Source organism: Dendrobium catenatum, unplaced genomic scaffold (genome assembly GCF_001605985.2).
Source record: "Dendrobium catenatum unplaced genomic scaffold, ASM160598v2 fragScaff_scaffold_743, whole genome shotgun sequence".
NCBI classification, from domain to species: Eukaryota; Viridiplantae; Streptophyta; class Magnoliopsida; order Asparagales; family Orchidaceae; genus Dendrobium; species Dendrobium catenatum.
In genome coordinates, this window is record NW_021319205.1 from 360,264 (window position 1) to 374,055 (window position 13,792).

Genomic DNA, 13,792 nt, shown 5'->3' on the forward strand with positions numbered 1-13,792 from the left:
AACCAATTAAAATGTGTTGCATGTCTTTCGAGGATGTAGGCCACATTTGATACGTGAAACACTTTTATTGTGTTATAATATTGTGTACTCACCTTCAAGATTTCAGGAGTGATGATGTTGCGGCCCTAAGATAAAAATACAGCCATAACTGTAGCTGGCTTTGTGTCAAGTGTTGAATCTTGATTAGGTTGTTAAACCTAAACTAATGTCCCAAGGCTAACCAAGAGGTGTGTGTGTGTGTGGGGGGGGGGGGGGGGGGAATTTTTAATGGGGGTGAATTTGTAATTTTAAAAATTACTCTTGGATTTTAAAATTGAAAACCTTTAAAGATACGAAGCAAGTTAATTTATAATATTTAAAAATAAAATTTTCAACCACTGAATAAAAATTTGAAGTAAATAAAATGCGAAAATTTAAACGACACAAAGATTTATAGTGGTTTGATCAAACACGACCTACATGCACTCCCTGAGACTCCCTCTTCAGGTATTGCACTATTACTAAAAGTGACTCTCCTTTTGCCCCCACAGCAAGGCGGAGAAGCCTTTACAAAACTCTCTTCCACAATCCCCGGTGCGGCAGAGAACTGTCGTCCTTTCACCCCTTTCAAGTGTCGGCAGAGAACCGTCATCTTTTCACGCCCTCCAAGTGTCTGCATAGAACCGTCGTCCTTTCACACCCTCCAAGTGTTGGCAGAGAACCATCGGCTATTCACACTCTCCAAGTGTGGCAGAGAACCAGATCTTCTTCAAAAATCTTCTCACGAGCAATCTAGAAAGACAAGAGGAAGAGTGATAACCATAATTACAAAGAGATCCTTACATTTGAGTAACCTTCTGAACTCTTCACACTCCACCTGCAAGAAATCTCTCTCAAACACTCTCTAACACACTCTCCTTCAATTGCCCTTGAAAAATCATAAAGACAAGATTTTTTTTTCACGTCAGTTTTAGTGAACATTTTATAAAAAAGTCACAAAAAATCATCTAGAAAACTGAATTTTTCAATTTTGAATGTACACGATCGTAAAGTACGATCGAATTTCGTACGTACGAACAGTTCAAAAACTGTTGCGTACGAATCTGTTGTGAATCAGTACGAACCGGTATGAACCGAATTAGAATGGGTATTTGCGCCTTAGATAACAGAGGGATTTGTGCCCTATCGATTATATCTCATTGTTTTAAATCTCAAGAATTTAGTATCATTGGAGGGTATACGGGCTCTGATCATGACTGTAATTTGATGGTGCCATTTGGGAGCAAACCACCCGATTCAGAGGACCCCGGTCATTTACCTGCGGTGCCATTTAGCGACAAATCGCCAGTTAGAGGACACAAGTCACATCCTTACTGGTAGAAGATTATTTGAGAAAGAATCCTAGTGATATTCAAGACCAGACACTAGCTCTATGAGAGCAGAAGTTATTTTCAGATTTGTCAACATCGACAAACTGTTGTGTACACAACATCAGACTACTTGGGTTCTGGTGCAAAGCATCAGGGAATTGAGGAACACAACATCGGACATTGCACGAAAAAAATTACTACTTGGGTTCTGGTGCAAAGCATCGGGGAACTCAGGTACACAACATTGGACATTGCACGGAAATAATTTTCGTGCAATGCCCGTTGCTGTGTACCCTAGTGCCCAACACCTCGGCTTTGTGCACCAAAGTGCCCCGATGTTGTTAACCCGAGCACCCCGAAGGTGCCACTAATGATGTCTATTTGATTTTTAAATAGACCTGCCTGCCATAGTTGAACTTTGTTGTAAGGTGTCGATAACTTTTCGATCACCCTCAAGATTTGACAAAGGTCGTGTTGTAGTTCTGATTTAATTTTAACTCGTTTTCCACCACCACCACCACCAACAACAACAAAAAAAAGCAAGCATAATGTATTTTGAGAGTTTGAGAAGTTCACATTAAGTTCAAAGATTTGTTGATTTTTTTCATCCGTCAAACGGTAAAATCTAGTAAAGTTTGTCATTCTATACCATATATACATATATGTAATGAAATTAAACTTCATTAAACCCACAAGCAAGTTTCCAGGTTGAATGTGAACAAACTACAGTGAAATTCTTGAAAAAACACAAATGATAATCTAAATAAAGACATAAAGCTTCCACCACTATCTCAAACAAGACGTTAAAGCCTATAAACATGACAATTGAATAAAAAGATAAACAAGCTTTCAATCCAATGCAATGAAGCCTACCATACACAAGTGGTGCAATTTATTTCCTGAACAAATGCTACTAAACTTACAACATAAACTTTGATAATAAAAAAACTATTTGGATACCAAAAGCTCATGAGTTTGCTTTCACAGCCATGGGACTTCTGACATAGTGCTTCCCATCTGACCAAATGAGTACGCCAAATGAATATCCTTTTCCTACCCTTCCTTCAGTAGACTCAAAGCGTACCTTAAACTCCTTCTCCTCCCCAATCTCCTTGAATTGCAGGACTTGAGGTTCCACTGAAACCAATATACCTCCAGGAGCTCTGATCCTCGCAGTGTAAGTTCCGGGTGAACCAACGTTCTTCACAGTGCGGGTAACGGTCATCGTCTTGTTGAGGCTAGGAATCGCAAAGGAGGGGTAATTCAAATTCTCCATCAGCGTCTTCTTTATAGGACATTTGTAAGGCTTCCCTAATAACTTCTCGAGTTGCGTCGAGTTATATCCTAAAGCACATAAAAAGTCCATATAATCATCAATGCCCAAATCATAGACAAGTCCTGGATCCATGGCATCGTTTGGTTGTATGTATCCACTTCCATAGGCAAATGGTGTGGCTTTTCTTCGAGTGCGTTCAACTTTGATTGGCTCTCCATTGTTGTCCCTGGTTCTCGCTGTCAACATTATAGTTTAGTTAGGTTGTTGAATGGATTGGGTTAGATTCTATTCTCAAAATCTGCATTGAATCTTAGGTTTCGTTTGGGATGGCTTTTTTAGTGCTTCTTGAAGCAGTAAAAATGCAGCCCCAAAACGAAGCTTTAATTTGGGTGTCCTCTGACATAAATTCTCTTGTGATTCATGCTTAATATGATTGGTGTCCAGAATTATGTAGAATCTGCTTAGGGCACATTTTTCACTATGTTATCTTTTAATTCTCTATCACACTTCTATGTTTAAGAAAATTTTGCAGCGAAAAGCAACTTTCTATAATCATGTCTGCTAGAGCGGCAGTTGTAAGAAAGCCGCCAACTTGGAAAATAATAAAAATTTCTAATACCTAAACAACTTCTCTAAAAGTTATTCTTCCCATAACAACTTTATAGTTATTTTTACAAACAACAAGGCTATAATCTTTCAAATTACTAAAACAGATGGTAAATATAAATTGTAGCAGTAATACCTGTTGTCATGATGGCTGATCTAATTGCAGCTGGGCTCCACTGAGGGTAAATTTTTCTGAGGAGTCCTACGATGCCAGCTACATGAGGACATGACATTGATGTTCCAGACAAGAGGTTAAATGGCCATCGCCTGGTGTCGTATTTTGATGGAGAGATGGGTATAGCTTCAGTGTAGGATGCTAGAACATTAACTCCTGGTGCAGAGATATCTGGCTAAACACAGTAGCGCATTCACTAGTTATAGTGAGCCAAATTAACGGCTATTTAAGAAAATGGCAGTACAAAGACAAAACAAATACATGAAACTCTATAGAAGGATATCAAAGATGGTAAACAAGTACCTTCAAAACCTGGGGAGTTATATGATTGGGTCCCCGAGATGAGAAATCCGCTACTGTAGGCGCTGGTTTAAGTCCTATTACAGTTTTTCCAGCGGAAATTGTTCCTCGAAGCAATCTAGAAGAATAATGCAGATGCTTTTCAGTACACAAAAATATGGAATTGTCTCTGATACGACTTGTTAGGTGAGTGGAATACCAGAAACTTAACTCTTGTTTCACTTTGAATGTGGGATTATTCTACAATTATAGATTCATTTTGAACAACTCAAAAAAAAGTTCAAGGAAAATGACAGATTGTTCTTACTTGCTGGAATTCAAATAAGACTGGAGACGAAGACCGTCCTTATGACTGATCATTGTAGCTGGGATGATATAAGGGTCAGCAACCAATACATCTACACCATCAACATCATTGACATGAATCATACCCACACCTCCTGCACTGTGAACAGCTAAGGCTTTTCCTAACCTGTCAATGCTTCCTCGAAGACAAATGACTATCTTTCCCTTCACCTTCAAAGGATTGAGAGCACCCCGGTGACATAACCGTCTGTAATTATATTTTGAAATCAGAAAAAGTTAATGATGCATACATTCCATAAGAAAAGAGATTATTCAATATTATGATGTACTGTTGACTAATGACATCAAAGTTCTAATTATGGGCAAAGTTCTGTGGGAAGAAGCATATTTTGAAGAGGTAAATGCGCCTAAGAAGCTTCACAGAGTTTTGTGAACATTATGCATGTCTGTTAACACTTCGATATAACTTGAATGAATTTCCTGTAATGACTAAGTTATAGGATTGTTTTCATGAAAGAAAACCATTTGGAAATGGATAAAATCAAATTAAGATGCATGAATCAATAAAAATCTGCTCAAAGTATGACGATGCAATAATATATTTTCAGAATTTGGAAAAGATTAGAGTGCTGAATATTTTTTTTGAGAGGATTCATCTATATGAACAACTTGACCCATAACAAAACCCAGGTGGTTACCATCCCTTAGATCACTAAAGTTAGTTCGACCCCACAAATAAATGCAGGAATGATGAATTTTTCAAGTTCAACTAGCTCTGAAGCACTGGACATTGCTGAAAGATTGATGGAAAATAATAGAAAACAAGGAGCTTTAGTCTTTCCATTCAAAAAGAGTAGTTGCCTTTATTTCATAGTTGATTCTCTTTATAGTCTGCAAAACATTTACTTAGTTGGATTAGTTCTAAGCTAAATCGCTATAGTGGCAGCTGAAGTGTTATGCATTGAATCTTATCGTGTTGATCAATTGGGTTGTTCTGTTGCTTCAACCCTCAAGTTTGTCGTGCTTGCTGGGGGGGTTTTGACCTTGACGCCCCACACCTGCGCGCCCCAACGATGCATACATGCGCGCCGCAACGTCGAACGATAGAGAGCGGAGCCCCGCAACCGTCTAGATACGACGCTGCAGTGGATCAAGACAGAGGTTCAAACACCGTAGCACTCCAAACTAGCGCCACAACGTTGCTAGACGGATTGAACCATTTTCTTTTTGTTTTTTCTCAAGGGTTGCGTCCCTTGGTGGATATAACTTGCTTTCTCTTGTATTTTCTGAGTGTAGACATTGAGAATGGTGTATGTGAGAAGAGAAGCAATGAGAAAGTGAGAGAGAAGAGAGATCTTTATTTATTTCTCCTAATTTTCATAGTAAATTTCTTAGTGTGGTGTGGCTCTATATTTTTTTTTCTAATTTGAGTTTTTTTCCACATTAAATCCTGGTGTCCTTTACTTTCCGCTGCTTTTACTTTCTTGATTGTTTCTTCATTGTGGTGTTTACTTCTCCTCATCTCCAACATGAAGAACTCCATAGAAAGGTAACTTTCACCCCTAGCATTTCTTACGATTTAACCAAAATAGCAACAACAACACAACAACCTCAAGCCTTTGTCCCACTACGTGGGGTCGGCTACATGAATCCTTTTTCTCCTTGTGCCATGTTAAAAGTCAAATTATCATTTAAATCAAATAAAGAAAGATAATTTCTAATATTTCCTAACCAAGTCTTTTAGGTCATTACCAAGTGTTTGTTACCAGCCTAGAATCCTAACTTATCAGTCATTTTATTTTGAAGAAATTGATGCATTATAATGTAATCGAATCAGATTTAATTACTTTGAAGATATTTTGTTTACATTACCAAGTGCTTGTTACCAGCCTAGAATCCTAACCTAAACAAATACATTAAAGATGAGAATTGTATCTTACGCTTTATGTATAGAGACATTGTCAGCCTTGGCGTCAAATGAGTTGATCAAAGGATAAAGCTTTTTTGATGGCAGTTCCCAAACAGTCCTGCTCTTTCCCTACAAAACAAAAAAAAGAATTAGTATATTTGCATTTTCATGCAGCAGTTCATATATATATATATATATATATATGTGTGTGGGCAAGAACTAACCAAAATGTGCTTCTTATTGCTAAGAGTGACAATGTTGGTTAAATCTCTGTCAAGTGAGCTGGCTGCCACTGTTGTCACCCATGGTGCAGAATTTTCAACTAAGCCATTAAAAGGACCATAATTCCCAGCAGAACAAACCACAGCAATGCCATTTAGCATAGCGTGGAAAGACGCCAAAGCAATTGAATTGCTGAAGTAGTCGAAGGAAAAACCACCAAGCGAAACTGAGAGCACGTCGACGCCGTCATGGATGGCCTCATCAAAGGCAGCCAGGATGTCGGAATCAGTGCAACCCAAGGGCCAGCAAACTTTATAGGAAGCCACACGAGCTGCAGGTGAGCCACCCTTGGCCGTGCCATTGGCAAAGCCAAACAAGCTAGCATTGGGCACAAAATTACCGCCTGCTGTGGAGAGGGTGTGTGTTCCATGGCCATCAGTGTCCCTTGTTGTGCCATTGGGCGTTATGCCTACTACTGATTTATAGCCCTTGTTAAAGTATTTTGCACCTATCAGTTTTCTGCATGAATAGAACATTAGAAACTGGCAGAATCTGAGAATCATAAAAATGTTACTTTTCATACTATATCTGTTGCATTTAAGTGATAAATGGTGAATAATACCTGTTGCAGACAACCCCAGATTTATGACAGGATCCTTTCCATTTACCTGGGATTTCTCCCATTCCATCGTCAGAAAAACTTGCAGATTCAGGCCACACACCTGCATCAAAATTTGATTTTTAAGTGTGTTAAAGAGAGAGAAATAGGTAAGTTTAGGGTTTATGGACTGATTTGTTGGTAAATGAACAAAGAGAGTTAGATGAAAATAGCTGAAGGTTGAAGATGAAGCAACCTGTGTCAAGATGAGCAATTATTACATCTTTTCCATAATTTGCCTTTGTCCAGATAGAATCTGGAGGAACAATTCCATTTCTCTCCAGCCCAACAAAATCCCAAGTTCTTGTTGTATGCAGTTGCTTGAGCTGGTTTGGGAACACGGATATCACATCTGGGTGTTCTATGGACAGCGAACAATTGAAATTTGAAGTTATATCAGAGAGAAGAAAAGAAAAATCATAAAACGACTTTCCTACAAAATTGATGCCATGAAAGATTTATTTTCATATTTTATTACATTCTCACATTTAAATCTTGTCTATTTATAAATTAATATTCATATATTTTTTTAACTATTAAATTCATATATTTGCCCACATCACAATCTAATCTTTAAGAATTTGATGAAACCAAATATATGTTGGGGCTTTCTTGTGAATTTTAATTTTTCGTGTGAGAATTTAAAAATTCAAAATAATAAAATATTGATTTTATAAATAAATACAAATTTGAATATTATGTTTGTTTGTTTTTTTCAACTTTAGATCTCCTTTGAATTCATGTGATGATTGTTTAAAAGTTTTATGTTAGCTGTTGACTACTTAATATAACCTTCTATTTTTTTATCCAAAACTTAGGACTCGACAACAACAGTGCTAAAACGTGAAAAACTAGAGTAACTCCAATGTCTGATAAGATTAGAGAGAATTATCTTAGATTTTTTGGTCACATAAAACATCATCTGTCCGATGTCCCTACCGGGAGAGTGAATGTATTTGAACTAGCCTATATTGGAAATGTGGGGTAGACTTAAAAAAACTTGGTTAGAAAGTATTGAAAATGACATTTTTTTTACATTTAAATGAGAATTTGGCAATTAATAGAGTACAATGGTGAAAAAGGATTAATGTAACAGATCACCCCATATAGTGGGATAATGGCTTGTTGTTGTTGTTGTTGTAGATCTTTGTTTTTGTTGCATGCCATAATATTCGTGTCAGTATAAAGAATATTTTAGCATTATATTAAATCTAGTACTTACAGAGATAAAAGAAGAGTCAGAAGAGACATTAGAATTTTTATGTGAAAATCCCAAAAAAAGAGAAACCACAAGGCTTAGCTCAATTGAAATAAATCTACGAGTATACGTCATCAATTACAAATGATACTTTTTCTCACAATTGGGGAAGATGCATTACAGTAGACAAAGACTCTATAGAGTGAATTCCATGGTGAAAGTTGGAGGTTGAAAGAGTCACATGACTATGAGATTGTCTTCAAGAAATTGTTCGTTGTATGTTTAGTAGTTTTCCTTTCTAGATAAAGATAAAAAACAACAAGTCCAATACAGATTTTGGTGCTGACATTGAGTGTAGACAACCTGCATCGGTATCACAATCAATAAAGTGTGTTAACTTTATTAGTGATGATAGGCGATGAAATCAATAGGTGTTGATGTGGTCAGATGAGAATGATTAGGTGATTGAAGTCAAACAATGATGGTTAGAGGATCATAGTTGAGTGATAGTGATTAGATGACAATAGTTGGTAGATGGTGGTCGAATGATCATAGTTGCTTGACGGTATTTAGAAGATCGTAGTCGGATGATGGTGATCAAGGGTTCATAATCAAGTGACAATGGTTGAGATACCATGTTAGGTGATTGTATTTAATGAACCGTAGTCAGACGATAATGATAAAAGGTTTATAGTTAGGTAATGATGGTCGAAGGATCGTAGTTGGACAATCGTAGTCAGATGATAGTGGTTAAAAGATCATATGGGGACCAAAGTCGAGCAATGAAGGTCGAGGACCACGTTAGAGGACTATAATTGAATATGGTTTAAGGACTAAATTTGAGTCAATATGGTTGGGAGACTATAGTTGGACGATAGTGGTTGAGGAATAGCGGATGATGGGGGTTGAAGAACCATATTGGAGCAATGATGGTCAGAGGACTGTATTCAAGCTATGGTAGTTAGAGGACCTATTTGAGCAATGATAGTCAGAGGATTGTTTTGGAACATGGTAATTGGAGACTCTTGTTAGGTGATGATGAGAGGATCATAATTGGCCAAATGGTGGCCAGATGATTGTTATCGGGTGATGGTGGTCTGTTAATGGTGGTTCAACAATGGAGCTTGGATGGTGACTGTCTAATGTTGACCTATGCAGTGAATTAAAAAAAAAGTCAAAATAAAATCAAACCTCGTATCCGTTGAATCCGCGAATCCCGCCCAAAAATCCTGCGTACCTGCTCTGCTCCGCGATCGCTTCCGGATTTCTCGCACTGTAGCTCATCTCGATCGCATCCCGGCCAGCGTCGTTAAAACGAGATGGAAAGCCCTTCATTCAGGCTGCTTCGCTTCTCCCACAACACGCAGAGATCCCGACTCCTTCCTCCCTCCCCGCGGCTAGCTCCACCGAACCCAATCGGAAGCTCCGACTTTTTCCCGCAAGCTCCCGTCTGCGAATAGGTGTTCCGACCCAGTCCTCCACTAAGCCGAAACTCCTCTTCTATTCGCTAGATGCTGCAGCCGACCCAACCGAGAAGTTCTGCTTCTCCGACCAAACCTCTTATACACGAACCCATATAAACCTCCACACCCCAACCAACCGAGCTTCTTCAACACCGATGGCTTCAATCTCCCATAGCCGACCTTCTCCATTCAAAGTCTCACCCGACTCCTGTAATCGAACTTTGAAGTCGGAATCCCTACAACCAGTCGATCAAACCACAAACTCATCGAGCCGACTCCTCCTGCCCTCTCCGATCCATCCATAGCTGACGCCTCTTCGTGCGAGCTACCTCCATATCCCTCTTCTTCACTACTGAAGCTGACCCGAACCTCACCCGATCTCTCCTCCCCATTGCCGACCTAGCCGAAGTATCTTCCTACTCTGCCCTAGCCGACCACTGTGCGGACTCCCCATAGCCAGCCGACTTCAACCTCACGCAGACGCCAAAAGTGAGGTTGTATGGAGGATTAAGTTAGTATTAATTGTTAATAATAGTTATTATTATTAACATTAATAATGTCATTTATAAGTAGTTATTACATTATTATTATTATTATTATAATTAAATAGTTATTATTGTGATTATCTATTATGATCATATTATATATATATAAAGGTATATGTGTGAAAAAGAGAGAGAGAGAAGGGTCCAAAAAAAAAAGAAAAGAGTTAAAAAAAAAAAGAAAATAAAAAGAAACAAGAAAACAAGAAAAAAATCCAAAGAAAAAAAGGAAAAAGAAAACGAAAAAAAAGTAACAAATAAAAAATTACGGAGTGAAGAATTTTTTGTATTATTTTATGTATTTTGTAATTTGTGTAATTTCCAAATTTTGAGAAAACTTGTTCTGACATTTGCAACGCAATGAACAATCACTCATGCACGTTTTTTTAGCACGGTGGGAGGGAATTCTTTGTGACGCTCGTGATGAGGCTGGGAATCTCCTAAAGTCCTGTTTTCGATGTTTGCGGCGCACCGAGGGACCTCTTATGCACGCTTTTCTTAGCATGGTGAGAGGGAACTAGGTGTTGCGATTACGACAAGGCATGCAAGCCTTGTGCGCATGGCTTTACACTTAGATAGAATACAAAACGATCGAGTATATACATAAAAAAGGTTAGAGTATATCTAGTTGCATATAAGATTAGAGAAAGTCACCATAGATGATTCGGTCACATAAAACGTCAGGCTTCTAATGACACGGCTATGGGAGCAAATATATTACACCTGACGTATGTTAAGAAAGGTTGAGGTAGGCCTAAAAAACTGATTAAAATTATTAGAAATGATCTTTTTATCAGATTTAAATGATAATTTGATTCTGAATAGAGCACAATAGAGAAAAATGATTCATGTAGCCGACCCCACGTAGTGCGATAAAGGTTTGATATTGTTGTTATTGTATTAGACATTTTCATTCATTTACGTGACAAAAATCAAAAGAAAAATTATATATATATAAATTATTTCTTGTACTGACTCACTTGAGATCTGGGCAACCTGGTCCTCATCTAGATATGCAGCAAAACCATTGATGTGTTTGGTAAAAGAGTAGACGATAGCTTGTTGAGCCTTCTCCTTGCTGTTCAAAATAAATATGAACTGATATTACTTCACATCAATAAAAGCCTAAGGAATTTGAAAAGGGTATTGATTACCTTTCAAAGAAGTATCCCAAGAATTCCTTATGAAAATTAGTCGCTCGGTTGAAATCTTCTGCTGTTGCGTCTTTTCCATGATAATGCCCACCAAGATACACAATGTAAACCTGTGATTATGACAATATGTTATTAAGGACATATTTGTAAGGGCATCTTCAACCGAAAAACTCATTTTCCACTCCAAAATGCAGTAATACATCAAAATGTAGTAATTTGTCTCCAACCGAACTCCAAAGGCTAAATATTATATGCATGTTCTCTCAAAATAAGTGACAAACATAAAATTTTATATTTATTCTTATCTCTAACATTATATCAAATATGATATCTTCACACACTGCCTCTTTCAAAGATTCATGAATGATTCTATTTATGGAGGTCATGAACGTATTTGGATATCACCAAATCACATAATTTTTGTATTTTTATTACATCTAATTTCTCATCTTTGCGTATTGAAAAAATTGCGAACAATGAAAGGCAGAGAGGTCAAGATCAATAAATTAGATGGTTGAAATTGCTTTTGGTGACTAGAAGATACAAATAAAAGATTATTTTTACAAGGAAGTCCTTTGAAAGGTTGAGGCATTCTATTATTAATCAAGATGAGTGATAGTTAACGGACAAAAAAATACTTGAAGTTATTCATATGTGCTTTAACAAGAATGATGTCTTCAATATTCTTAATGAAATTATCATAATTAGCATGATGAAGGTATTATCAAACCTTACAAGAAAACCTTTATTATGAATAAGGTATATTTATGCCACTACAGAAAAACGCCTTGTTTCTAGCGGATAGATCGAATCTGCCGCAACAATGAAAATATGTTTAAAATGTCTATTTTTCGGTAAATTTCAAGCAAAAATCTATTCAGCGGTAATTCACGCGTTGGAAAATTGAAAAAGATTATAGTAAGTTCTAAGGCAATAATCATACTAAATTAGTCCTCAATGAACTCTCAAAATGGCTGATGTTCAATGGGTACAGACCAGTAAAAAAGTTACATAAGCCAGCCAATCCTAGAAAGTCCTAAAAATGATTTCATTGGTTTGTGATATGCTATACAATATTGTGGGCGATGCCTTTAGAATGTTAGAATAGAAGCTTATGTTGGTGATGATTTCATATTAGTTACTTTTCTTGTGCTCTCACCATAATGAGCCGTAGCCTCATTTTACTACTTATAAGAAATAAGTAGAGATGTACTACTTTTTCTTATATTTTATTACATTCCCTATAAAAATTTCCTTAAATCTAGGTGTTTTTATGATGATTAGAATACTCATTACATTAAGCTTTCTATCTCAAATCTATCCACAAATTAGTAAAGTTTTTAAAATAATATAAATTATATGACCAATCTCTTAGTCAAAATTTCAAATTAAATGAACATTCGTGATCTTTTTCTTTTCTTGTGCTCTCACCATAATTATGCGTAGCCTCATTTTACTACTTATAAGAAATAAGTAGAGATGTACTACTTTTTCTTATATTTTATTACATTCCATATAAAAATTTCCTCAAATCTACGTGTTTTTATGATGACTAGAATACTCATTACATTAAGCTTTCTATCTCAAATCTATCCACAAATTAGTAAAGTTTTTAAAATAATATAAATTATATGACCAATCTCTTAGTCAAATTTTCAAATTAAATGAACATTCATGATCTTTTTCTTAGTTGGGCATTTGGATGTTGGCAAAGTTCACTGTGATAATTATTTTTTAAAATATTCAAAATATTTCATAGTTATTTTAAGTGCTTAAGAAAACAAAAATGTTTAAAAAACACACAAATTTCTTAAAAATAAAAAAATAAAAATAAAGATCTCAAATTGACCCTTAGCTATCCAACCATAAAAAATCCTTACAAAATAAATGAAATACAACCATAAAAAATCCTTACAAAATAAATGAAATATCCAACCATAAGAAATCCTTACAAAATAAAGGAAATAGACCCTTACCTATCCAACCATAAGAAATCCTTACAAAATAAATGAATGTATAGGACAAAAGATGAGCCAAATAGAAGCAAAATGTACAAAGTAAGTCTAGCAATAAAAGTCTTTTATTATAAAGAATAAATTGACTTCACTTTAATTTTCTTTCGTTTAACTAAATAATTACTTTTTTATCTTTGAAAATTTGCTCGTTACTATTCACCCAATAATTCACCATATATTTTATAAGGGAAACATGAAAATTTTTAATCTCAATAATTTGATTAAACTTTGATCATAATTAATATTAGAATTTTTATTCGATTTAAGAAAAATATAATATTGAATTTTTATGAATTACGTGAATTTTAAAATAAATTTTAAATTTATCCTAATTAGAAATTTAATAAGAATATCTTTATCTAAATTTTTTCACTTAAAATTATTTACGTTCTAACCATACATCTAACTTTGCATTATCTCCTCCTTTCCTCACATTTTGGACTTCTTGCAATATTTTATTTCCATATATAAAAAAATAATGTTAAAAATATTCTATATAGAATTAGAAATAATTGAACTAATTAAATTTAAGGAAACATCCTCTATTTAAAAAAAATGCTAATCTAATTAATTAAATATTTAAAAAGATAAAAATAGAGAGAGAAAATTATATATATAT

General features: G+C 35.7%; 2 protein-coding genes across 3 annotated transcripts in view; both read right to left on the bottom strand.

Annotated features, from left to right (window-relative positions):
• Positions 1 to 2,032: 2,032 nt before the first annotated feature.
• On the bottom strand, positions 2,033 to 9,961 carry LOC110091965 (subtilisin-like protease SBT5.3). 2 transcript variants are annotated; one of them, XM_028696412.1, is made up of 9 exons: positions 9,237 to 9,961; positions 6,998 to 7,162; positions 6,766 to 6,865; positions 6,146 to 6,662; positions 5,953 to 6,050; positions 4,014 to 4,259; positions 3,710 to 3,824; positions 3,368 to 3,581; positions 2,033 to 2,861 (listed from the first exon to the last, which is right to left on the bottom strand). In XM_028696412.1, exons 3-9 carry the CDS (start codon positions 6,825 to 6,827, stop codon positions 2,317 to 2,319), a joined length of 1,797 nt encoding a protein of 598 aa, XP_028552245.1. In that variant the 5' UTR covers positions 6,828 to 6,865; positions 6,998 to 7,162; positions 9,237 to 9,961; the 3' UTR covers positions 2,033 to 2,316. The 2 variants fall into 2 exon arrangements, with proteins under 2 accessions (XP_028552245.1, XP_028552244.1); XM_028696411.1 differs by having other exon boundaries at positions 9,191 to 9,961.
• A 656-nt stretch (positions 9,962 to 10,617) lies between these two features.
• LOC114580035 (subtilisin-like protease Glyma18g48580) overlaps positions 10,618 to 13,792 on the bottom strand; it is a 5,538-nt gene continuing 2,363 nt past the window's right edge. Inside the window, exons 3-5 of the mRNA XM_028696470.1 lie at positions 11,159 to 11,268; positions 10,985 to 11,082; positions 10,618 to 10,628 (exon numbers count right to left, since the gene is read on the bottom strand). Coding sequence (XP_028552303.1) covers positions 10,618 to 10,628; positions 10,985 to 11,082; positions 11,159 to 11,268 — 219 coding nt within the window. The remainder of the gene's footprint in view (positions 10,629 to 10,984; positions 11,083 to 11,158; positions 11,269 to 13,792) is intronic.